Source organism: Lolium perenne, chromosome 4 (genome assembly GCF_019359855.2).
Source record: "Lolium perenne isolate Kyuss_39 chromosome 4, Kyuss_2.0, whole genome shotgun sequence".
Taxonomy (NCBI): Eukaryota; Viridiplantae; Streptophyta; class Magnoliopsida; order Poales; family Poaceae; genus Lolium; species Lolium perenne.
In genome coordinates, this window is record NC_067247.2 from 121,906,456 (window position 1) to 121,933,203 (window position 26,748).

General features: G+C 44.4%; 2 protein-coding genes across 2 annotated transcripts; both read left to right on the forward strand.

Moving 5' to 3' along the window:
* Positions 1 to 4,027: 4,027 nt before the first annotated feature.
* On the forward strand, positions 4,028 to 5,951 carry LOC139830775 (uncharacterized). Its single transcript, XM_071819605.1, has 5 exons — positions 4,028 to 4,540; positions 4,619 to 4,844; positions 4,919 to 5,141; positions 5,189 to 5,291; positions 5,376 to 5,951. The coding sequence occupies exons 1-5, from the start codon at positions 4,028 to 4,030 to the stop codon at positions 5,949 to 5,951; spliced, it is 1,641 nt and encodes a 546-aa protein (XP_071675706.1).
* Positions 5,952 to 19,585: 13,634 nt separating this feature from the next.
* Positions 19,586 to 24,699, forward strand: LOC127293777 (protein DETOXIFICATION 29). The gene is made up of 8 exons (XM_051323427.2): positions 19,586 to 20,022; positions 22,587 to 23,128; positions 23,250 to 23,336; positions 23,428 to 23,484; positions 23,572 to 23,810; positions 23,925 to 24,043; positions 24,148 to 24,234; positions 24,434 to 24,699. Exons 1-8 carry the CDS (start codon positions 19,825 to 19,827, stop codon positions 24,533 to 24,535), a joined length of 1,431 nt encoding a protein of 476 aa, XP_051179387.1. The 5' UTR covers positions 19,586 to 19,824; the 3' UTR covers positions 24,536 to 24,699.
* Positions 24,700 to 26,748: the final 2,049 nt, after the last annotated feature.

The window sequence follows — 26,748 nt, forward strand, 5'->3', positions numbered from 1 at the left end:
CGCTCCGCGCACGTGCTTTGTTGCACTTTTTCCATTGAGAGAGCGATTTTTTAGAGCAGGTGCGCACCGCGCACCCTATAAACAGTGTTCCTTCACATGTGCATTTGCAGTCATGGCCTGTGATCTTTCTCTACTGTGTTACTGTGTATGCATGGAGACAAAATGTGAAGACTGGTTGCATTGGGCTCACATGTGTATGCAGCATACCTCTCTTTCTCTCACCTTCTCTCTCTGAACTTTTCTCTCTCTTCCTCTCACTGCGCTGAATGCACCTACACTTTTCTCTCTCTCTCTAAACTTTTCTTTCTTCTTCACTCGCTCTGCATCTTCTCTATCACAAAAAAATGCTGGGAAAAAAATGATGGGAAGAAGACGAAACTGACTACTGTGCTGCTCTCTCAGCGGTGGATGCACATGTCCAGTACAAGACAAAAAATAGATAAGTCAACTCCTGTGTGCTGCATGCACCTACACTACAGTGCCCCCATGCCTACTTGATAATTAGCTAGAGCGCTGGGAGACGATGCTAAACACCTGTGAGCGATGGACACAGTCATCGAATCTCCAGATAGCATGAACGATGGAGATACGGGTGCGCTCCGCGCACGTGCTTTGTTGCACTTTTTCCATTGATGCAGTACTACCCAGTTGTACATGTAACAGTTCCACTGGGCTGGAGGGTGCTCTTTGCCATGATCTAAAAATAATAGAATATAGTGCACTTGTGTGCGTATCGTATCATACTCCATTACAAACTTCCGATGGATAAGAAGCAAACGAGCTTCATTAGCTTTAGCCTGCTAGAGCTTCAATATCACTCACATATGACCCTCTGTTCAAGAGCGAACAGATCGAGCTTGACAAGCAGATCATTGCACCGTGCTTTGGTTTATTAGCAGATCCGAGTGCCTCAGTATACCACCTACTGTATCGTCGAAGCTAGAGCAGAGATCACCATCGACGATGGTCATGATTGGGATTTCGAAGATGGCGGGCAAGAGCTGGCAGGAGGCGAAGCTGATGTGGCACATCGCGTTCCCCGTGATCCTCACCATCCTGTGCAATTTCTCCATCGGCTTCGTCACCTCCGCCTTCTCTGGGCACGTCGGTGACGTCGAGCTCGCCGCCGTGACGGTCTCCAAGAACGTCATCGAGGGCTTCGCCTACGGAGTTCTGGTACGCATGCGTTACAATTAATTTGTTTGTTTTATATCTTAACTCAGTGATAGCTAGCACATTTGCATTCTATAAGATGCGTCATCTCTAGCCAAGATTAGCAAAACATTATCGAGTAGATATTGTTAAAGAAGATGCCACGCAGCGAGGCCAAAAGAAATAGCTTTCCTAAAAAACTTAGTTTGGAACAGAGGTAGCATCCTACATTTAACTTGTTGTATATAGCTAACTCAACAATCACTCGTGTCAAAAAGAAAACTTCGATAGCAAATGTATACACACTAAGATGCATCCCCTCTAACCAAGCTTTGTAAAATGTTGTCGAGGAAAAACCCCCAAACCCAGTATGAAAAATGTTCATTCTTGTCAAGCCGGGGGGGCCTTGCATGTCTAATAGCCCATCAAATATGTGGGTTGGGTTTTGCGTGAATAATTGGCGAAGTGACTCATGGTTGTCTTACTTCAAACATTGGGAGTACGTTTGTTTCGGAGGGCCTTTAAGCCAATCTGGTCAGTGCGGGACTGGCGCCGCACACCCCTTGGCGTATATGGGCTTGGCTTATTTTCGTTATCTGCATTTCAGTTTGTTCCGGACGCATTCAGATTGATTCGATCGTGGTTGGATGATTGCGTTCCTATGATTCATGTTTTTTTCTTATTTGATTTGGGTACTGTAAATCTACTGTCCATCTTTCTCTTTAGTTTTCTCCTTTCTGTACTCAATCATCGGTTGCATTTCTCAACTCATTCTCCGTTTCTCTACTTAATTAGCTTACGTATTATTTTTTGTACATATCTATTTTTTTCAAAAACTAAATGCTTTTAGAATTTATTTTTTTAAATATGAACATAATACAAATTTGAAGATTCTTAAAAATTTGGAAAAATATTTTTTAAAATAATCAATTTTTAAATAAAAATATTTTCTTTCCTTACTTTTTAATTGAGCATTTTTTGAGTTAAACATTTTTGAATGTGAACATTTTAAAATTCGAATAATTTTCGAATGTGATCATTTTTATTTTGAATATTTTTTGATTTTTTGAAAAAAAAAATAGAAGAGAAAAATAAAAAAGAAAAAGAAATGAAGAGAAAGAAAAAGAAACGCGAACTGGGCCAAGCCCATAGTGAGCTGGGGTGTGCGGCGCCAGGTAACCGTCCCCTGTTTGTTTTGGCGGGCTCTCCTAACACTTTGTGCGTGTCAATTTTTTTTCCCAGTTTAACTGATGTCACTCATGAACGCTCAAGTTAAGCAGATCCAATTGCCTTGACGGAACAAAACGATTCTTGGCATATCATGTGTCACAAAAAATGGTACTCTCTCCGTGTCAAAATGTAAGGCGTTCAAGATTGTTCCGTTTAGGTGAAAAATTGTTCAAAAGACATCGCTACACCTATCTAATTTTGAATTGCGTCGTTCTCGATCCTACCATCATATTCCTCGAGCCATCCATGGGCGCGCCTGAAGCCTGCATAACTGAATCCATCCGCTCCCGTTAAGCTAGCTTAATCCAATCCATCCGCACAAGCCGGCGAAATCCATCCGCATGCGTGGCCAAACACTCAAAAGCGCGCCATACCGCTGGCAATACCCAGAACCATAGCCGGCAACTCCACTCTCGGGGAACCTCCAGGCTTCCGCTCCTGCTCAGTAACAATGTACAGTAAGGCCTGGGAGGCATGGATTAACCTGGATTGAGGTCCAACTCTGGTTTTTCAGCCCGGAGTGATTTTTTTCCCAACCCAACAAAAATGAGTGTTCGTTTACACGACGATGGGAATTTTAGCCCAGCCCATCCCGGACAACGCTTCAGAACTCGTTTGGATTTTTTTTTCTCGCCACAAGACTCGTGGAAAATTATCCACAACGAGAAAGAGAGAGAGAGAGAGAGAGAGAGAGAGAGAGTGAGGGTGTGTTTGGTGGGTCGGGGCTCCTCAGATATTCCCTGGTGATACAATATTTGTGTGTTTGTTAGGTCGGGTCGTGTCCCTGCGCCCTGCCGAACTGATACGAATAATGCCCCAGCGCCCTGCCCACGAGCGAAGCCCGAATCGAGCTTCGGTGCTCATCCCGGGCGCGGTCGCCCCGAAAACAGACCCCGCGGCTCCGGAAAAAAATCTCCGCTCGTCCACCAGAACCGAACCGTCTCCCCCACCTCCTTCCACCCGAGCCGCACGCCCTCTCCTCCGCGTCGCCCTGGCAATCGCCGCCGCCGGTCGCCGCCTCCCTCGCCTCCTCCCTCGCCTCCCCCGCTTCCCCGAGACGCCGCCGGCGCCCTGAAGATCCTCCCGCTGCTCTCTGCCTCCCGCGAGACCCCGCCCTCTCCTTCGCGTCGCCCTGGCAATCGCCGCCGCCGGTCGCCGCCTCCCTCGCCTCCCCCGCTTCCCCGACACGCCGCCGACGCCGTGAAGATCCTCCCGCTGCTCTCTGCCTCCCGCGAGACCCCGCCTCTCCTCCGTTGACGCCCTCGACACCAGATCGAGCCGCCATGGAACGGGGGAGCTCAACATCGGCGGCCATCTTTGAGAGTTGAGGCGGCCACCTCTGTACCTCGCAGCGCACGGGCTCCCTCCGACGGACGGCCGTGAGCAGCAGCAAGATTCGAACCCCGTCGATCCATCTGCACGTGTTCGATCTGCACGTCTCCGACGAACTCTGTGAAGGTAGTACCATATCCTACTCTTTCGTTTAATTTTGCTGCTCAATGCATTTTTGTCTAGTAATATTGCAGCAACATGATATGTTTGTGGGGAGTAAACTTGATCTGCTTGTGGGTACTAAACTCTGATAATTGCAGCACTATAACTTGTTATGGTTAGTAAGATGAGTTGTTGTTTTTATTTGTGAAAGATGGATGATTTGGCAAGAAAGCGGCGCAAACTTATTGTGCAAGCAGCCGGTATCGCAACTGTATTGGGTGCATACATGCTCTTTATCTCAAGGAGAGCTAGGAAACAAACTCCATTATTAACAGTTGGCCGTAGGATTGATATGGATATTGCTAGGGAATCAAACCTGAGATATATCTATCATTCTTCCGACATAAATTGCTCAAACCAGCTAAGAATGAAAAAAGCTCCCTTTTTTCGTTTGTGCAATTTGTTTAGAGAGAGAGAGCTATTGAAAGATAGTATTCATACCTCTATAGAGGAACAGGTAGCCATGTTTCTCCTCGTAGTTGGCCACAACACAAGATTTAGAGCTCTACAACCGATATTTAGAAGATCTATTGAAGTAATTAGTAGATATTTTAAAGCGGTGTTGTATGCTGTTGGAGAGTTGAGAGCTGAGATGATTCGTCCTCCCTCAACCGATATCAACCATAAAATTGAGGAAAACAGCCGCTTCAATCCATACTTGAAGGTAATCTATTTTGAAGCTTTAGAAACTGTCATCTTGATAAGAGCAATGAATAATCCATACTTCTATTTTCCAATTTAGGATTGTATTGGAGCAATAGATGGAACTCATGTCCAGGCTAGAGTCCCAGCTAATATCTCAGCCGCCTTTAGGGGTAGAAAAGATGGCACTACCCAAAATGTCATGGCAGCGGTAGACTTCGATTTGAAGTTTACCTATGTTCTTGCTGGTTGGGAGGGGTCGGCCCATGATGCCCTCATACTTGCTGATGCTGTGGAGAGGGATGATGGGTTGTCACTTCCTCCAGGTAATATCTCAAACCCATTAGCTCAAACAAAATTTAGGAGTTCCTGCCATAGCTAATAGTTGCATTTTTCATAGGAAAATTCTACCTTGTTGATGCTGGTTATGCCGTGAGACCGGGATTCCTTCCACCATACCGTAAAACAAGGTACCACCTAAAGGAGTATGGTGCAGGAAATCATCCTGAAAATTATAAAGAGCTGTTCAACTTAAGACACTCCTCTCTAAGGATAACAATTGAAAGGGCCTTCGCTGCATTCAAGAACCGTTGGAAGATGTGTCAAAACTTGTTGGTTATGAGGTGACTACCACTCAAATAACCAATCATCTCCGCAAATGGAAGACTAGGTGGCAGAAAATTGACAAATTGAGGACATTGAGTGGGGCGCTTTGGGATGATGATGCAAAAATGATTGTTCTAGCAGACCAACATTACTTGGATCACACTCTGGTATGTAAATACATGGTATAGTACTCTATATATGTGTTGGAAACATGCTGTTTTACTGCTGAAATCTATTGGAAACATGTGCAGGATCATGTTAAGGATGCTGAATTTCTGAACAAACCGCTTGTCAACTATGAATATATGGAAGCTTGCTTTGCTGATAAGCTCGCTACGGGTAAATTTGCAATGGGGTCTAATGAGCCTTTGGGGAAACCCATTGTGGTAGAGTGTCCAGGAAAGACTATTGATTTGGAGAGTGGTGAAACAAATGGAGAAGGGTTTGTGGAAGCTCAAGCCGCATCTCGCATTGGTGGTCAGGGTAGTGATGCAACTACCCCTTCACCTTCTTCTGGCTCGAATAAGAAGAGAAAGAGGGCTTCTATTTTGAATGATGAAGGTATTGACGCAACTCAGGTTAGCAATATGTCCGATGCATTGCGTTTTGTGGCTGGTGCTATCAATAACACTTGCCATGCCGAAACACACCCTGATTTATGCAAAACTATTATGGCTCTTACTGGTTTTGAAATGGACCAAAAGCTGGCTGTTTTAGATTATCTGACTGAGCATAAGGGAAAAGGTCTAAATTTCATGAACATGGAAGCCGCTGTTCGTGAAGCTGCATTCAAGCGCATCCTAGCAAAAAATCCTGATCTTGTTTGACTTGTTGTAGGATGATGCAATATTTCTTTTGTAATGCTTATGAGAACATGTATTATGTAGTATTATTAATGTAGATTTTGTAATATTGATCGCTGCACGCTGAATGAACTTTCATGTATTTTGGCTGCTATGCACGGTATGTACCATGAAGCGTACATGTACGTATTTGCTGAAAATTTATTCCATTTGGTGGTATATGTACGTATTTGCTGTAAATTTATTTAATTTGGTGGTAGTCTCACCAACTCACAGTAAAGAAGGTAACAACATCTTATCTCAAACAGTCTGCCAAACAATATCTCAGTCCAACACATCTCAACAGGCGCAGCCTAACAAACAACATCTCATCTTAACATATCTCAGCTGACCCGGGCTACCAAACATGTGAAAAAATCCCAGCTCAGCTCAGCTTAGGCTAGCTTGTATGAGGAGAGATAGAGCATCTGAGGGGACCCGACCTACCAAACACACCCTGAAGGGAGGAACTGGGATTAACAAAAGAGCTAAAATGTACACGGGATTACAAGATTGGGTCCAGCTAGGGTCGGTAGGGATCGGGTGATTGGACGGGATCAACCCAATCCCTGCGTGGAATAGTTCCAAGTCTGGATTCAGTCCCTAGGAAACGAACGAGGCCTAAGGGATGGGACCATGCGCCACTCCCGCCTCCCGTGATCCCGTCCCGACCCCAAATTCTGCTTATCCCATTTGTTAGATCCCAATTAACAGTGGCGGTATTAGCGGGAGCACTCAATTAATCCTGTATTTTACGACATCTAGTATAGCTAGCTAAGACGGAGCGACCAGGCTCCCGTTTGGTCCCAGTGGGCAAGAGCAGCGGGAGCTAGTCAACCCATGCCCGCGCCGCATACATCATTACTGCTCAGCTCGTCAGTAACGTCGCCAGCTCGCCGGCAGCACCGTCTCATCTCCTCGGCAACGTCTCCTTCTCGCCGGCGGATCCTTCTCTGCTAGCTGACAGTTTCACCCATTTCGAAGGTCGTCGAAGCGCCTGAATCTGTCGCGCCTCAAGAAGAATGGTGCTTCCATATCTTAATTTTGGTCCACCTAAAAAGCAAGAGGAGGAAGTCAATTACCCACCTGCAAGTCAAAACCTCCTTCCAGATCTTAATATTCCTTATGTTTGTTTAGTTGTTATTGTTAAAAACAGTGCAATGAATATTTGCACCGTTCATGTTTGTAAGTAAATTATACAGGAATCAACCTAACCCCGCCGCCTCCCTCTCCCGCCCCCCTCCCGGGCGGCGGCGGAGGTTCCTCCTCCCCCCGCATCCACAGCCGCCCGCCGCTAGCCACCCTCCAGCCGCTGCCATTGCCAGCCGCGGTCCTGGCCACGGCGCTGGCCTCGGCCCCGACTCCCGTGCCCCGGCCCTGGCCATGGTCCCGGCCTCGGCCCGGCTATGGCGGTGGTGGCGGCACCCCCTCCGTTGAAATTACGAGGGGGAGAAGAGGGTTTCCGCGGCGGCATTCCATGGAAGTTGATGAAGCGTCGGTGGAGGAAGCCGGGCGGCACGGCTACTTGGCCGGGGCCTGAGGCTCTCCGTCGGTAGCCATGGAGGATTCGGTGGAGCGGTGGCGGCCTCCGCCCCCGATAACGGTTCGGCGGATGGTACGCATGATCCGCGACGATGTCCTCTTCCCTGGTGATCCGGCAGGAGGGATTGGCGACGTAGGGGCTGCTGATCTTGCTTTGTTTTTGGTGGCGGTCCTCGGGTTTCTCGCATGCGAGGATGAAGATCTTTCGGAGGTCAGTTTGCTTTGATCTGGATGGAGAGATGAGTTCCGGAAAGCTCCGCTTGCGAATGGAATAGTGCATCTTTTGCCTGGAGTTTGCTGGATCGGGTGTTATTCGGTCGCACGCACCCATGTTTTTATTCTGACCGTTTGGTTCCGGAGGGAGCGGCGCGAAGCTCTATTCTGTGTTGACATCAGGTGACTTTTTTGGTCCATGGTGAAATCAGAAGAAGGAATATCATGAAGGCCGGATTGGTGGTCTGACTAAAGGAAGTTTGAGTCTCCGTGATGTTGAGGGATCTGCTTGGTGTTCCGGGCTCTGCAGCAGTGGTATACATGTGGGAGCGGCAACACAGGGGAAGTTTAGAGTCTTACCTCTCAGGGTGAAAACCCAAGGTCTGGCCTTAACTGGTTATGCCTGGCAATGATCTTGTTGGAGGCATTATTTTGAGAGTGGGGACTATCTTCAGGGTGAAAACCTAAGATCTTTGGTCGGACGACGACGGCGCTGATGCACGGTTCCCTTCTTGGAGGCGTCGCTTTTGGAGAGTCTGTACTTCAGGTGTTGTCATGGTGGTGATTGTATCGTTGTTGCTAGGTCTAGAAGGTTGTAGCGGGACTTTTATTTCTTAGTTTTCTTTGCTCTTCTTTGGTTGTGTATCCGTACTGCCACTAGGGTGGGGTGTTGTTGCAGAGGCTGGGTGTAATTGTATCTTTTGATATTAATATATTCCCTTTATCTAAAAAAAGTAAATTATGCATTGAATATTGATAACATTTCAATAGTACCAGGGAGGAACAGGGTTGTTAGCAAACCATAAATCATAAAAAACCCTGTGTGTAACAGATACTCCAAGTTAGTAATTGACAGTAGCAATTCACAGTACCTCTCATCCATAACAAAGGCCAATTTTCCACATTGTTTTTTTATTGTTCACATTACTAAGCCATAATAGCAAAGGAAGAAAAATCTTTTTTACGAAATACAAACTACGGGTGACAGACACAGACACAGTGATGCTAGAAGTAAAGGGTAGCCAATAAGTCGGCTAATTCCAACCCAATAATACTTCTAGCAGTAGTGGAACACAAAATGTTGTAATCGGTACAGTGCAACGAGAACTGAGTTCTAGCTCAGTGGCAAGGCAAGCGAGTGCGCTGCCAGCCCACCCGGGTTCCAATCCCCATCTCGCGGTAATTTCGCAGGGAGGGGCAAACTTTAAACCGGGTTATCATCCTAGCGTCTATCTGCGGGGAGAGCCTCATCCTACCTAACAACGTATAGCCAAGGGAGGGATCATTCCCCCGTTGGTCAAGTTTTTTAATCGGTACACTGCAACCACACTTTGCTATCATCCAACAGTTTATGCTACAAAGAAGAGAAGAGAGGACGTAACGCGCCTTCATCTTCTTGTTCATCCTGCACAACCTCTCTGCACAACAACTCTAATAATAGCACCTCTTTGCAGCTGCAAATACACACAAATGCATCATTTTATTGTGTAAGAAACCACTGTAAGAACACCTAAATTGGTTCACCATATCTATCATGAAGGAAGAGAAAAAATGCTAGTCCAAAGGAACTGCAGGCAACAGAAAAATCAATTACTGAAGCTATAATACTCCTGTGATGGGGATGTTTGACAAGTTCAGTTCATGTGATCTAACAAGACGGCAATCAAAAACTCAATTCTAGAGCATGATCGGTTAGGGGCATAACCTGAAAAAGTATCTATGTTCCCAGCAGGGTCAATAGATTAGCAATTTTGCCTAAAGGGCATCCTTACTGTTTCATCAGTAAGTTTATATGTTCATTTATGTTCCCAGCATTTCGCAAAAAAAAAAAATGTTCCCAGCAAGGTCATATTATTAGCTACTCCTGCTAAAAACAAAACACCAAGTTTATGGGATATGGAGTACAAAATTATTTAGATACAGAGTAGACAAGTTTCAGAGTTCAGTCGCTATAACAATCTACATAGTTTTAGAGTTCAAACAATAAAAGGGTTAACCAAAAAATAATATGACTAAGTATACAAACAAACGACAGATACACACAAGGTTCAGTAAGGGATGATTAGAAAAGTAGAAAGGTGAAGTCAAGACATGGACAATAGCAAATGAAATAAATGGATACTCCCAGTACACAAAGCAATTGCAGTACTTGGTATTCTAGTTAACGTAAAACAATTTTCCTACACAAAGCGTCAAGTAGTCTACCCAAATCAATGTCAATATATTTGAACATAAAATCAGTACAACCTATCTTGATATGTTTATCATCCTATTATATACGTTCAGTATTCAATAAGACAAAGGAAAGAACTAAGAAAATGGTTGAAAGGACTAAACACCGGGAGGACTGATCCCGTAACTCTGTCCTTCCTAGTACGACACATTTCCACCATGATCAATGACAACATGAACGTCTCCCTTGCTCTCGCACGCCAATGCAGCGCCACTCCATGATTTCTTGGTGAAGCTAAGATTGTTGATACCCTGAAGCATAAACAAAAGATGAAGATTTAACTAATAAAAAACAACACTTTAGCATACAGTTAGTAAATTTGAGCGCCATGTGTGAGATCCAATGCCAGCTAAGAATTCAGTCAATTCACAACCTGCCCGCAGCCAGAGCTCTAAATTCAGAATTACTAAGTCTAAGTAACATTGTCTACACACAAAAGCATCAAAGACAATGCACGGATACAAAAGATGCAGGTAAACTGGTTCACCATTCGCCATGTTCTCTAGTGAGTTGAGTTTATTACGTCCATGATCATTGCTGCAGTGCAGGATCCCCTGAATTTTCTGTAAAAAAAATGGGTGTTTGCAATTTCACAAATTTGCCTGAACGTTATCTAGATGTTGACATTGCAGGCGTAGTGATCGTCATGTTACAACTCTAATGGGTGTCGTAGCTGAACCAGCAGCAGCACACCATCATGCTTGATTTGATACCAAAAAGAAAAAAAAATCATATACTAAATGGCAAATATACTGACGCTGAGCCTTTTGCTAACAGTCGGCCTGGAAGCAGAGGAATCATTCCTGATGACGGTGAAGGGGTGAAGGTACTCCATCGCTTCCGATCATAATAACCTAATTTCTTCTAGCTATCGAGCAAGTTTACTGTCATGGATAAATTTCGATAAGTCAATTATAATAATAACATCACTTTGTTGGGGATAAATCGTGTAATCTTGGGAGTATCATAATAGTGGCAAATTTTGTTGATCAAAGGGGGCGGATTCCTCACTTGGCTGTCCATTGTTAGGTAGAAGATCAGACTTCTCCGGCAGCGGATTTATACGTTTTGGATAGCACCCCATTTTAAATCGTAACCCTGGAACTGCACTCGCATGCCTTGCCACTGAGCTAGCACTTAGTTCTCTAATAGTGGAAATTTTACAGTAGGAAGCACTCCTCTCAACCACGGACTAACTATCAGGAAAATCCACCGATTGTATACTCAATCTACCAGAAATAGCTATCACGAATTTTCCCACGACATCACCGAAAATCACATAAGGTGTTAATCAAGCACCAGTGTAGGTCCTTAATACATAAGTTAAGTCGATTAGGCATACCTTAAAGCTCTCGATCACCATTGGGATGACCTTGTGCTCGATGCCCGAGTACTATCCCTCGATGCTCTACCTGATGACGATGATGTCGACATTCTTGTGACTGCAATTGACGAGCGAGGCGTAGAGGAATAGAGGTTGAGCTCCTGTCGGAGCTGCATGTTGAGGGAGGAGACTGCCCCGCCGACGGGAATGCCGAGCCCTCTCTTGAGGTAGACCTTGTTGCGGCGGATGGGGTCGATGACCTGATCCTTGATGAGGGGCCTGATACCGTCGCCCTAGATGAGCCTAATGGGGTGCGTGGTGCCATCATCCTTGGGGGGCAAGTAGATCCAGCGGCTCCGTCACCCAACAGCTCGCCGTGGGTGCATAAAAATGCCACCTTTGAGCCCCATATTTCTGGCGCACGCGGGGTGTGAGCAATGCGAGAGGAAACCGGGTGGTTGGGAGAAAGGCAATAGGATGTTAGAGCGAGATGGGGGCAATGAAGAGGCACATGAAGACGACAGTGACGGGGAGCAAGAGGGAGAGAAGGAGAGAGAGTGGAGGGGAACAACAAGGAGTGGTGCGGCGGTGTGCGAGCGAGTGAGGGGTAATTTTGGAAAGTCCAAAAAATTATTAACGTTACAAAGGTTGTAATACCAAAACTTAAACATCTTATATACGTAGCAAGTAGTATCTTTGAAAATATAAGTTATTCCGTATTTTGGTTTTTTCTTGCAAGAGAAACAACTTAAATTAATCGGGACCTACCATCTCATAAAAGATGACGTCTATAATGAGTCACTCGTCCGTACAAGTTCACTGTCAGACTAAACAAGCAAACGAATTTGGTGATTGAGTAAATATAATGGTAATGAACTTGTATTTTTGTGACGTGTTCAGAGGACCATTCACATCATTTGTTGGAATCTTGTTGACTTTAGTTTGTATATAGATAGGCTTTATCCAGCATTTTCTTCCACACAGTGTACCTAAGCAAGCTAGTTGAAGACGACCAACCGGAAAAGCTAATCCATGATGTCATGTTGTGGTTAGGTAAATCTTGGTACACAATAGGTACTAGTCATCTGTAGAAGCTAGTGAGGAAGGCCCGACTTATAACGACTAAAATGTGCGACCCGGACATTTGGAACCTGGCAACGCGCGAGGCTGAAATCATGTGCATTGAACTGTGCTATGCGATTAGCATTTAATATAGCAGCTAATTATACATGTGATTTACCTTGCCGTATCTAGTTGCATGCCAGATGAAATACAAACCCGGGTGGGTATGCATGTGTAGTGCTTTGATTGCTATTTATGGCATTGAATGATCTGAGTAGAGGGCAGGGTACAAGAATGGCTCAAGAGAAAAAGTGACTGCGGACAAATTAAGCTCTAATCCTTCCTATTTTGCCCCTGGTTTGATCGTACGGTGGCATGCACCACCTACCGAAACTCTCTCCTTAATTCACTCGTTGACTCACCTCGCTCGGCGCTGCCATAACTACTACCCTCGTCATCATGCATTCTCTCTCCCCGTACACATACGCCAAGCAAGCACGACCGTTGAAGATTTTTTTTGGTCCAATCGGTCGCGGATGCCTTGGGTTCCTAGACGTGCGGTCAATTCCTGCCGTTCAGAGGAGCATCTGGTGGTGATGGACGTGGAACTGTTCGACGACGTGGTGATGCACGTTATTTTCTTTCACCATGGAGAGGCCGCCGCAGCAAAATGCTGGCCGTCTGCTCGTCCATAGCCACGGCGAGGCCACCGCTCTTGGTCAAAACGGGAACACAGCCCACAGCAACGGAGAGGCCGCCGCGCTCGGCCAACACGGGAACGCCACCGCTGGCAGCAACATGGAGCACTTCATGCGCGTACAAAGGAAATGAGTGGCGGAATGAGCTTGTCAGGGACATCTCGCCAGCGAAATCTTGCAAATCCTGGTGTAGGAATGAGCTTGAAGGGGAGGGATGAGAGCTCGAGATGGCGTTGGTGGTGGGTGGCTATGAAGGGGCTTCTCTCCGGTGAGTTGCCGGCAGGAAAGCTAGCTAGGCAGCTGGGCCATAACTGAAATGGTGGGTACTAGTTGGGGACTTGGGGTTGGGGGAGACGAAGGTGATAACGACAGGCTGTCATTGAAAGTTAATGCGGCCAGTAAATATACGCTGAATACTTGCAGAACAAATGTCAGAATACATATATTACGAGACACGTGGTGTAGCCTGATTAGTGTGTTTTCATCCTCGCGCGTTGCCAGGTTCATTAGCTATTTTCGCTAAAATGTGCTACTACTACATAGAACACACCAGTTGTGAGACTAGACATAGACATGTTTGAAAAAAAAAGTGACTACTTGCATGGACAAGTGTGGCCGATTATTTAACCAGGTTGACGGGAAATTACCACCCGGTAATTATAAAGATTAATTTGCGGTCATCTCAATAAAGCTTAGACCTCAACAATTTGTCGATTATCGTATCCAAGTGCCACTATGCCAGGGAATCTCCAGTGCCACTCAAGTGGGCACAAATCTCGACGTTCTCTTTGGGGTGATTCCCTATCTGAATGGGAAAAGGAGAAGATACATAATGCTCAACTTTTCCTCTTCGAAAAGAAGGTTAGAAAGAAGATTCTCTATTTGTTTGACCACGCATTTCCATGAGATGCGTTTATGTTTGGCCCGGCGCGCCGCGCAGCAGATGCAGCAGCATATCAACAGTATCAACTTTCAAACATGCATGTGATAGAGCCAGATTTTTGGGAAAATGCAGATGGATAGAACCGGCTTTTTTAGAAATCGAAAACGACATTTTGGTGTTTCAAAAAAAATCTAGTTGTGGTCAAAGAACGGCAATCAAATGTTAATTTCTTAATGAATAATTATATTAATCTGTGGACTAGTACAAAAAGACAAATATGTGGACGACCTATAGTGAAAGTACTAGTACAATAATTGCTACTAATAGAGATTTACACATTTGTTCTTTCACCATATAAATGACAATATTTTTTTATAGCCATGAAAAGGGTATCTAGATGTACAGTAGATATGATCTTTAAAAAACAAGAACCTTCGAAATGTTGATTTTCATTTTTTTGAGCTCCAAAGTTTTTGGGATCTATAACACTTCACTGGACACATTCAATTCTACTTAGAACTAGAACATTGGTAGTTTGGTACCACAGCTGAAGTAGGAGATTGCTAGTTTGGTACCATAGTTGCCACAATCGTTGATGCCTTTGTATCGCCATTCTAGGCTAAATATGCTACAGTTGAATTTGTAATTAATTAGCGGTAGATTATGCGTTGGAGTCAAACTCTGTAATCTGATCTAATATATAAAAGCATCAGGGGTAGCTAAATTAAACTAGGCGTATGCTGTAGGTTATACATAAGATCGTTCTCGGAGACAGATAGTCTGGCGGCTAGTGCCATGGGCACTGGACCGGTGTGGCGTTTCAAGATCTGATGTGTCTGTATCATCTCGACAGGCTTATTCTCAACGGTACCATCAGTGGCGTGCCAGGTCAAGCTTAACAAATGTGACAAAAAAATTGAGATCGCAAGTATAGAAAAATTAAACAGGAGCACACAGATCGCACACTTTATTGCCAACATATTTATGGTAGTAGTCCTTTGTGATCATGCATAGCTTGATAGGTATGCATAACTGCATCAATACTAACTGACTGAAATACATCAGTTTCAACATACGTAATTAGACAGTGATACAAAAATCAATTCCTTTTCTATTGCGTAAATCAGTCTTGATAAGTTTCATTGCTGAAAACACTCTGTCAACTGTTGTCAAAATCAATGCTAGCTTCACCAAAAGTAATACCAAAGGAAAACTAGTATGCTTCTTTGTCTCAACTAGTTTTCTGCAAAGATCACTAACCCTTTCAAATTGGAGAGTCTTGAATGATCATGAAGAATTTCAAGAAAGTTGTCAAGTTGGAGGCAAAGTTCTACCATCTTGCTTTTACTTTCAAAATCATCAGAATATAATTGAGAATATAATTGAGCCATTGCCAGTACTTTATCTTTCTGAAAATTCGCGAATGAACTGGAAGGATCCAAACAAGCCATCCCAAGAAGCAAGGTTGTGCTGCTCTCACTAAAGCGGCCATCCAACTATACACGTAGTATGCATATGCACAACATCCATATCAGGAAGTTGAATATCATGTTTAAGGCTGAAATCATTAACATTTGTAAACATATCTTCCCATCCTTGGTTTCTCATCTTTTGTAGCCTTCTTTTAGTCGTACCTAGATATGACACAGCATTTAAAATGTCTTGATCCTTCCGTTGCAAAGCAAGGTTCAGTTAATTATTAATACCAAGTATAACCTTCATCAAGTGGATCATAAAAACAAAGTCAAATGTCTGAATACCATCTAGAACTCCTTTGGCTTTAATCCTATCAAGAGCTTTATCAGAATTTTCTGCATTATCATCAATAACTCAATTACTCGTGGGAACATCACAATCATATTCTTAAGAGAGCTAAAATGTTACCCCATCGAGTATCGCCAGGCCTTTTAAGTCCAAGTTCTTGATTTAAACCGCTGCCAGTCTCAAGTTCACCCATCTAAAGTGCCTTGTCAACTTGTTTGACTAGTTTTTCTCTAAGCATATCCCTGTTTTTAAAAGAGTTTACTACTATGGACAGAACAACGCTCATCCACTCAAAAAGCCATACCACATCTTCATGATTTTTTGCAACAGAAACTAGTGTCAACCGAAGTTTATGAGCAAAATAGTGTATGCTATGAGCAGACTCGGAATCTTCCATTACTAAAGTTTTCAGTCCATTCAAATGGCCTTGCATATTACTAGCTCCATCATGTCCTTGACTACGGATTCGAGATGGGCTTAGATTATGGTCTTCAAGAATATTATGAATAGCTTCTTGGAGGGCAAGAGAAGTTGTTTAAGTAATATGAGAAAGCCCAATAACACGCTCCACTACAAACCCCCTTTTATCAACATATATTATTGCAAGAGCCATCTGTTCCTTGTGAGATATATCACGGGATTCGTCAGCCAATATGGCAAAGTACTCGTCTCCTAGATCTTCTATGATTGTTTTGTTTAGGAGTGTCCGTAAAACATACCCGCAGAAGTAGGCGTCGATCACTGAACTGCATTCCCAAACCTCAATGTTGTGCTGTAATTGTTTGTTCTCGTACGATCGATCTAGCATGTCCAATGTTAACAAGTGGTAAATGAGAAGATTTATAGGCTGGTGGTTGTTGATCAAGAGGTCATCAAGTTGGCGAGGAGACGACAATAGGGAAAATAAGGATCGAAGTTTCTAATTGGTTCTGGAAAAATCTTTCTGCTGAGGCTATCGGTGCTCGATGAGATTGGAAAAAGAAAATCGAAGCGTTTGGAAACAGCCCAAGTGAGGTGCATGTGCGTGAGGGCATCGTCAAGGGCGTGCTGGTGTTGTGCTGCGGAGATCTAACAAACCAGGGCCTGCCATGCTGGTGCATTCAAGCGGCAAGAGTCAAATCAATCAGCGAAGGGAATAACAACCGCGGGCTGAGGTTAATTAGGCATCTAGTATCTAGCAACAACGTTAGCAAGAGAAGCAACTCAAGAGTGGTAGTTTGTGTTAAAGGCTGGAGGGCGCGGTAAAGGATTATGACGGGTGGTGTTGTATAGTTGAGGTTGATCTAATTTGGGTTCGCGACCCAAAAGATTTGATGGGACTGTAGATGAACATGGCGTCAGGCCATGACGGTGGTGGCCAGACATGTGGTCAAACTAAACGTGGAGGTACGCAGTGTTAGCGAGTATCATATTCATGATGGTAAGAGTACTAGGTTGACTACATAGAATCTGCGAAAGAGATGAGCAAAATGCGAATTTGGCTGGAGAAGACTAAAGGCAACCACGAAAATCTTTCAACAGCGGAGAGAATGATGAGTTCAGTAATCCCATTTTGTGACACCTACTATGTGAGTTGTTCATTTTCACATCGATCAAGGATGAGGCTACCAGGGTGATGATACCCTGGCGTTGTCGGGCTTTGTGACTTTATGATTGATATGTGGTAGCATTGAGCGGATACTCCGAGAAGTTAGAAAGAGTGTGGTAGAACTTAATCTTCGTGATAGCGTCGACTAGGATGGAGCAAGGAAGGACTATAGCTACTGGTGAAGTCATGTGAAGTCAATCGAGTAGCAGCGGAGCTCATGATTAATGATTCAAATCCATATAGACAAATTTTCGTGCATGACACTTCTTCACATTTTAACTCCAAGAATCCATTGAACTTATTATCGACTACCGGTGTATTCCGACAAAGAAGTTGCTTGCGCTTGTCGGAATCTCACCGGTCACCATAAAGCGATGCTCATCTGCTGTTTTTGTAATTGAGCATGGTAAAGATCGAAGTTCTTTTTGCGTCGCTGTGTGCTATGGTTCGTTTTGTTCGTGTGATGGTTTTGGTCAAGCTTACCTTTTTCATATGTAATGTATGCAGTACGATACGTCTACCATACAAAATGTTTTGTTCAAATTTGGAAACAGTTGTATTGCTAACTTGGCATTAGGGTCAACTAGAAACATCTCCCGCAGGATGTATTTGCTGCTACTTTAACCCACAAAATTGAGAGATTCGCGCTTGAGTGATCAAGATTTGACTCATTGTGCTAGAAGCTATGGAGTTATGGCTGGACTACATTTGCCCAGGTTTCATTACAAATAAATAATGCCTAGAATGAAATGGGAATTCCAGACTTTTTGTCAGATTTGGTCTACTACGCATATTACTAATCCATTTGGTGCATTGTTATCCCATAAGAGCTTTCTAGGAGAGGGGGAACACTGCTTTAATCCCTGGCTGGCCTAGTAGGAATAATGTGTACTGTTTATGCTTCATTAATGTAATTTAAGAGCAGCACATGGTTTGTTTGTTCGTGCTGGATTTCATCAAATGAGCATATTATCCAAACGGGTTAGCTTGGGTTGTCAGCAAGTTCTAAGCTAGCGATGCTGTTGTAGACAACACATGTTTTCCATCCTGTGCAAGTTAACCAATGTACTTCTGAGTACTGACCAAACACAGCGAGCTACTCCAACACAGCAAGACACGCTTAAGGCTGCCATTGCTCCACACCGTTTCTTGCAATCGGCACGCCAGTCCGCGTGCATGATCCGATCCGATGATTGATGGGAACACCTGAACTTAGGGGAATTAATCGGGAACAGGGCTTTGAGGCCAAACCAGACATCAGTCCTACTATACGTGCTATCCTACCTACCCGTACCCACCCACCCGACCTGGCTCGCATGAAGGCCGGAACACAGATTCTTTGTCATTTAGGGATGGAAATGGAGAAAAAGTTTCTGGCTTTTTCGATGATAGAGAAAATGGAATTTTACGGACTAGAAAACGGAAGCAATATTCCTTTGTCGGAAATGGAAAAAGTATTCCTTTGTTGAAAACGGAAAACAAAACAAGATTTTCATGCGAAATAGATGTAGAAACGAAAACGAAACAAGATTTTCCTGCGGAACAGATGTAGATACGAAAATTCCATTTCCGCTAGATAGAATTTCCTTTTTAGCTAGGATCATGACCCAATCCAACAACCTCAATATGTGAACTTACCAAGCCGAACGTCCAAATCAGCCCATTCCAAAACAGACGACCACATAGTCCCTTTGTTAGTTCGAGGAAGTTTTCACGGTTTGGCCTTTCCTTATGCCCTAGTGTTGGTTGATTTTTTTTCTTCATGATTCATGCAGCCTCTTTGTTCCGGGAAACATTAGTTTTCCGCTTCGTGTGCTCACCGAATTTGGTCCGCGTCTGGTTCCAATAATATCCGATTTCGTACCTGACATTTCCATTTTCGCAAAATAATCATGAAAGCAAATGTTGCATCACTCAGTTTTGTTCGTTTTCGCTCTGTTTTAATCCTACCGTCGCTGCCGGTGGGCCCTAGCCCGCCCACTCGTCACCTGTACGCTGTATGTGCCCCTCCCTCAGAAGAATTTTTTTTTTGAGAGTAACCTCCCTCAGCAGATGACACATGACCCGCCCGAGCAGAGGTGTGCACGAGGCCCAATTTCCCCAAGCAAAACTGAAGAGCGATGCGTTAACAACCTGTTGCTGTCAGGCGATGTGAAAAGAGAGGAACAAATTAGTTGGTGCATGTGTGCATGATACGTATGTGCGTTGTGCGTGTGCGTGTAGGCGCCGCTCAGGCTCTAATTAATCTCACCATATCTAGCAGCAGCAGGACTGCAGGAGGAGGAGTCTATAAATGAACATCGAGCTATAGCTCCATCTGCTGTAGCTAGCTAACCGGCTAGAGCTTCTCTCATCATCCTCTTCCTCCTGATTTGACCGGGGCCTTCACACGAGCGTAAGCCACAACCGCACATTTCGTGTATCTACAGAGTGAGCAGCTGGAGGGCTGGACATTTGTAAGCAGCAGGAGGCCTCGCCGCGACCCCCGGCCGATATCACATCGCGTCGTTGTTGTCGGCGCCGGCCTGCTGCCGGATTATCATCGATCCAAATGGGGAAGCTGGTGGGCAAGGGCGTGCAGGAGTCGAAGCTGCTGTGGCACATCGCGTTCCCGGCCATCCTCACCGCCGTCTTCCAGTTCTCCGTCGGCTTCGTCACCGTCGGCTTCGCCGGACACATCGGGGAGGTTGAGCTCGCCGCAGTCGCCGTCGTCGAGAACGTCATCGAGGGCTTCGCCTACGGGATACTGGTAAGTATCTTTTTCGCACGCACGGGCCAACCTATTGTTGTAGCTTGCTAATTATATTAACTCATGGCTAGTCTTTTTTTTTTAACAACTCATCGCTAGCTAGCTAGCCACATACGTATACTTCGCACCGAAATGCGTGCTGCCCAATGTTCTTCTTCGCACCATGATTCAAAAGGACTTTTCGGTAGATATATATGTAAATTTAGCTAAATCTAGGACAGTTCATATAGAATGGAGGCGTTGTAGTACTTGCTTATCACACCTTGTTTGAATCATACTACATCATAATTAATGTAGCACTCCGTACTACATTCTCAATTACATTGCATAAATAGTAAAGCAAGTACGTAAGTATTGATCAGTACGGAGTAGTAATAAATATTATTAAGGAGGAGCTATAACTAAGGACCAAGTTTAGCTAGCTGCCCATGCTAACGCAATGTAGGGTGGTTTACACGTCCCCGTCTTAGATCAGCTCCAGCTCCGTGTAGCGCAAAATTAACATCCATGTTTGTTCCTTCTCCTGGCGGCCGCTGTTTCGATCTAAATCATATCATACTTACACGACACCGGCAGAAACAGACCGGCCGGGGCAGGTAGATGTGCGTGTACGTAATTAACACACACACATGTGCCCCTTGTCTTGTCTGTATTTGTTGGCTCACTCTTGAAATGTACTTAGAAAAAGGCTAAAAGCTTTGACTGATATTAGTTACGTACTCCGCACATAACGTGAACTGTGGAGGTAGTAGTTGTATTTTCTTTTACAGATCGATAGCGATTGATCGAGCGAGGCAGTTAATTTCCGGCTGGGTGTGGCTGCCCTCAGCTAGCTAGTCACAAGGACCATCGAACAAGATAGGGAATCTGTTGTGCAGACATGTGTGCTTGCGTATGCATGACTGCGCCGTGTTTTCTAGCTCGGATTTAAGAAAATCACATGCGAAAGAGCTAGCTACAAGAACAATGTGTGATGGCCGACATATGTAGAACACTAGAAGCTGCCATGAAAATGTAGGAGTACTATCTCGAAAGATAGAATCCGTTTTTTTCACGAATCTATCTCTGCTTTTGCAATAGCAGCCAACCTGCGAAAGTGCAAAGTTCGAACAAATGTCCTCTCCCTCCCCGCATCTTATCCTCACACCAGTGAATATCTTTTATATGCTATTGGACATATACTTAAGCCTCTGCTTAGTCTAAATATCTTTGTTTCAAAGAAGGAGGCCAGGGCATGGTTTTGTTTCAAAGAAGCTCCTCCATTCCTCAGCTTCACAAGGTGTGTGGCTCTGCATGTACACCAATCCTCATGTCTCGCACACCAACTTATTCCAGCGGCCAAATTCTGGTTGACCAAAGCACTAAGCGAAAACGAAACGACGAGACGCCCTGACACGTTGAAGCAACCATTTCTCTTCTTGGTGGTCGTTTTCGTTAGGTGCACTGGGAAAGCAGATGGATAGATACACTACAGGCCCGATCGACGAGAAAGTAATCCGATCCATCGAGACTCAAGCCACGAAAACATACCGCGCGCCGCCGTCTGCAGCCGCCGGAGTAGTGCAGGTCTGCCGGTACACGCATGTATAGGGAATACGGCGCCAGAGTAGATCTCGTTCTCGTTTGACCATTTCACTAAGTGGATGCTCTCCTAAATACTCCAGATTTCAATAGTCGTTGCTATCAACCGGTGGCCGCCGGTTCCATTCACATTTGTTATCAGATAGATGTGAGAATGTTTAGAGTTAATTTTGCTTGTTTACATCGTAGTTGTGCATTTAATTGTGACAATATACCCCGTTTCTTTCCAAATGCTAACTCATCTTGGCACTTTGCCCTTTCTGTAAAGCGTCGTCGACGATTATGTCCATCCTTATCTTCTCCATTCGTGCTATTACGTATGGTCCTCCTCGATCATCGCATTACATCTTGCCCAATGTACACACATCTCGGAGAGAGTGTCCAACATTTCTTAAATGGGGCAATTTGGATAAAATTTCACTAGATGAGCTAATTGGTGTTACAAATGCACAAATAATAGGTAAAAGTGAAATTCACTAACAAATTTAGTTATTTTCCTGAGATAGGATTTCTTTTGAGCTCCCAGGCATGTACACTCCCTATCTATGCACTCCAGTTTTACATCAAAAAACCGTGCTTCTGCACTATAAAAATTTCTCTTTTTGTTTCTCCCAAACAAAGCAAAGCATTTTAGCTTGAGACTTTTTAGGTCTAAAAGTCATCCGTGCTATATTGTGCAAATTAATTTTGAATTTTTGGGTGCAACATAAATAGCTAAATTAACATACTTTAAATTTACCTTGATGATTTTAGATATCTCTGGTGTGCCAAATAAGCCGAAACATTGTAACATTGTGTGTTGTTGACCTACAAAGTTTCAAATTCAAATGTATTATTTTGTGGCAAACAAATTAGAGAAATTTCTGCATGTTACACCTGGATTCCATTCTTTGTTTTGAAATTTGCTTTCCCGCGCACGCTTGAATGTAAGGTGGAGTATGCTGTAAAACAGAGGAGCTGACGACATGGTTTTGCATTTGCAGCTGGGCATGGGCAGTGCGCTGGAGACGTTGTGCGGGCAGGCCGTCGGCGCGGGTCAGGTTGACATGCTGGGCGTCTACATCCAGCGGTCCTGGATCATCTGCGGCGCCAGCGCGCTAGCGCTGGTCCCAACATACATCTTCACGGAGCCGATCCTCCGCTCGCTCCACCAGCCCGCTGCCATCTCCGCCGTGGCGGGGCGGTACACACGGTGGGTTCTCCCGCAGCTATTCGCCTACGCCGCCAACTTCCCGCTGCAGAAGTTCTTCCAGTCACAAAGCAAGGTGTGGGCCATGACCTTCATCTCCGGCGCGGCTCTCGCCCTCCACGTCGCGCTCAACTTCGTCTTCGTCACGCGCCTTGGCTACGGCCTCTTCGGCGCCGCCATGATCGGGAACGTCACCTGGTGGATCATCATCGCCGCGCAGTTCGCTTACCTCGTCTCTGGCTGCTTCCCGGAGGCGTGGAAGGGGTTCTCCCTGCTCGCGTTCAAGAACCTCGCCGCCTTCGTCAGGCTCTCCCTCGCCTCCGCCGTCATGCTATGGTACAATACCTTTCATAGCTCAATCTGGAGCCTGGACCCTGATGGTAGATAGATCACTTTCACCTGAATTGCTATTGCTTTGAATAATTCATAAACTTGTAAATGTGTCTTTGTTATCTAGCTTGGAGCTGTGGTACTACACTGCAGTGCTCATCCTTGTCGGCCTACTGAAGAATGCCCAACTCCAGGTTGACGTCATGTCAGTTTGGTAAGCATTTTTTGTCTTACAAACCTGTAACTGAATTTCTTATATATGTACTGAATTAGTTCAATGACTAAACACTGTCTGAAATTGGCAGCATTAACTATCAGCTCTGGACCCTGATGGTAGCACTAGGTTTCAACGCAGCAGTGAGGTAATGCAGGCAATACAACAAGACAAGTGCTAGTCCTATAAGCACACCTCCTCGTTCTTAATACAATTATCGTGCTTTGGATCGCAGCGTTAGAGTGTCGAACGAGCTTGGCGCCAACAGGCCCAAGGCGGCCAATTTCGCCGTGATCATGGCAGTCTCTACGTCCGCCGCCATTGGGGTGGTGTTTATGGCAGTGTTCCTTATCTGGAGGATGGAGCTTCCGCGGTTCTTTAGCGACAACGAGGAGGTGGTGAGTGAAGCTGCAAAGCTGGGCTACCTTCTTGCAGCAACCATCTTTCTCAACAGCATCCAGCCCGTGCTCTCAGGCATGTACCAGTACTCCACCAGACCAGTCACCAAATTATACAAGCCCATTAAATGGAAACTTGAACACCTGAAGATTCTGAAGAACTGATTGTTGAGTTTGATTAACTGTGCAGGCGTGGCGATAGGAGCAGGGTGGCAGTCTCTTGTGGCATTCATTAATGTTGGGTGCTACTACTTGGTTGGACTTCCACTCGGAGCCCTCTTTGGCTTCAAGCTAAAACTTGGCGCATTGGTAAGAACAAGATCAGATAAGCTTTCATTTTAGATGAACGGGCAATCTGATTCTGACCTGTTCTGAATATACAAATAAATTTTTGATTAAATGGATTTCTGCAGGGGATTTGGGTGGGCATGTCAATTGGCACGCTGCTGCAGACAGCTGTACTTCTCATAATTTGCATCAGAACCAAGTGGGAGAAACAGGTGCAGTACCATACCAACATCCAGTGGACAGGGAGACATTTTTAGGGAGATATATGATACTTTAGTTTAAAAAAATACCAAATATAAAGGGTTTTAGGCCACCCAGCTACACATAGCTCCGCCACTGCCAACATTACTAGTCAATCGAAGTTGAACAGATCTCTTTTTCTTAGAAATGTCTGAACTTCTAATTGTGCAGGCTATGTTGGCCGAGGAGAGGATCAGGGAGTGGGGAGGAACCAGTGACACCCTGCCAGGTACGGCAACGATGACAGTGACGAACAACGGCTTAGATAGATGATCAGTTGATTTGGGCAAGCAAATTGGACATTGTCATTTATATGTACAAGGAAACACAGAGGAGTAGAATATAGAATTAATTAACATGTACATAGGTTGAGATCGATACACTATGCCCTCATTCTGTAGTTGAGAAAATTAAGTTTTTCATTTATCTTTCCCGAATCTTGATGCCTATTGCTGTCCGAGGCTTCTTGTTCACCCTGGGCACACAAACTTTGAGGGCTGAAACGAGAAGGTTGTTTATGATACGAAAATCAATCTTCACGTTGTTCATGCGCACGCAAATACTTATTTGAATCGCCATCCTGTCGTTTAAACCGTCATGTTTTTTAGAACTAACATCCATTTATTCATATAGTGTTATACTGCATACATATACCCATGGGCGGAGCCAGGATAAGAATTAAGAGGGGGCAAGAATGTGCTTATTGAAGAAAAAATATTTTTTAAGTGAGGACAAAGCTCTATTTAAGCTAGACTTTACAAAGAGATTACAAATTTAAGTGGGGGCAGCTGCCCCCCTTGCCAATAGGCTAGATCCGCCCATGCATATACCCTCGGGTAGAGTTTGAAACCACACATGCAGTCCCATATCTAAGTAGATTGAGCTCCTCCTGAGGCTATGCGGGTCACCGTTCGATGACTTCCCTTCATGGACGAAGCCCGCTAGCTCGAAGCATGGTGCTCTTGCCTTGAGCTCCTGTATGATGTGTCCGTACGAGCCATTTCCTTTGTCTTGGATGCTACGGATGACATTGAAACAATCCAATGCAACCCTAACCCGCTGTAAGAGGTGGTCATCCACCAACCCCAAGCCTTCGATACACGCCATCACCTCTAAATCTCAGGGCAGTCACACCCTCCAAGATAGAAGTTGTACACGAGATGCCTCATGCACCATCAATGGTGGACACGACATACCCTGGAATTTCATTGTCAACTCCGTTGAGTATCCCTTGATGTGATATGCTCATAATGTTATATTCATGTTTTATAATGTTTTTTGGGGATTTTTCAATGATCCCCCTTATTTTGGTTATAACTCTACATAATGTTTTATGTATTTTTTTTTACTTTCAGAGACATATACGAAGTCATATGGACCTGAGATTTTTCAAGGATTAATATTTCGCGAAGATGAACATTTTGGAGTCTTGGAACTTTGCAAACTAAAAATAGTAGTGGCGCACCACATGGTGCATCACTAGTATATGCCTTACCAGTGGCACACTAGATGATGTGCCACTATGAGTTGCTAGCAGTGGCGCGTTAGTAATGGCATACCACCAGTGTGCGCCACTAATGGCAAAATATGGTGCACCACTGGTAGGCATTTTCTGAGTAGTGTTCCATATTGTTATATGACATTCCCTTTGTTACACGATATGTTGATAACCCGAGGCGAGTAATCAACTCTTGATTACTATCAGAATGTTTCGGTATCAATGCTCCTTTCCTCATTTGGTCTATATTAATGATGTCCTATGATCACTATCACAATGTGTCTGCGCAGATTGTATTTCTCCTTTGTTAGGAGGAGAAAATCCCAGTCTTGAATCATTAGGTTTTCCGCACCTTCAGATATACCTGAGTCTCAACGTTTCCAACACGTTGGGTTAACCGGTGAGCATGGATAAGATCAAAGCATACCCTCTGATATGAGTCATCATAATATTCTCATGGTCAAAGGACTTTTACATAATTAAACACTTAAATATATTTGCTATTGATCATCATAATGTCTCATAGCATATCAGTGACTTGGGTTTGTTCAGTGCGATTGCTCAGCCAAACAATTCGCCCTCATTGTTGTTAACATAGCCATGATTATCTCACGACAAAGAGCTATTTTCGTTAGAGGCATAGCTAGGAACTATTTGTTTCTTATTTATCTCTCTACACCTCCTAGAGAACTTTTCTTTGAATCTCATATTTGAGGAACACTGCAGTTATAACATGAAGGATAAGCTTAATAACAAACATGGAGTTATAGATAATAAATAACTCTTATTAATACTGCCTCTAGGGAATAACTCCTTTAATCATGGCGATGAAGGAGATGTTATTGGAGAGGCTGGAGATACGAGCTAGCGGCATTCCATCGATGTTTTTTCCCTCCAATCTTCCCAGGATCTCCTTTGTTTCATGTTTTTATCTCTATGGTGAGGCGCACTTCAAGATCCTGATATAGGCATATATATAGGCATTTTT

What these genes read in the sequence shown, in the direction of transcription:
- LOC139830775 (XM_071819605.1), top strand. Translation starts at nt 4,028, where the DNA reads ATGGATGATTTGGCAAGAAAGCGGCGCAAACTTATTGTGCAAGCAGCC. An exon ending in GCTTCAATCCATACTTGAAG is followed by an intron (nt 4,541 to 4,618) that starts GTAATCTATTTT and finishes TTTCCAATTTAG; the next exon opens with GATTGTATTGGAGCAATAGA. An exon ending in CAAAACTTGTTGGTTATGAG is followed by an intron (nt 5,142 to 5,188) that starts GTGACTACCACT and finishes ATGGAAGACTAG; the next exon opens with GTGGCAGAAAATTGACAAAT.
- LOC127293777 (XM_051323427.2), top strand. Translation starts at nt 19,825, where the DNA reads ATGGGGAAGCTGGTGGGCAAGGGCGTGCAGGAGTCGAAGCTGCTGTGG. An exon ending in CATCCAGCCCGTGCTCTCAG is followed by an intron (nt 23,811 to 23,924) that starts GCATGTACCAGT and finishes TTAACTGTGCAG; the next exon opens with GCGTGGCGATAGGAGCAGGG. An exon ending in GAACCAAGTGGGAGAAACAG is followed by an intron (nt 24,235 to 24,433) that starts GTGCAGTACCAT and finishes CTAATTGTGCAG; the next exon opens with GCTATGTTGGCCGAGGAGAG.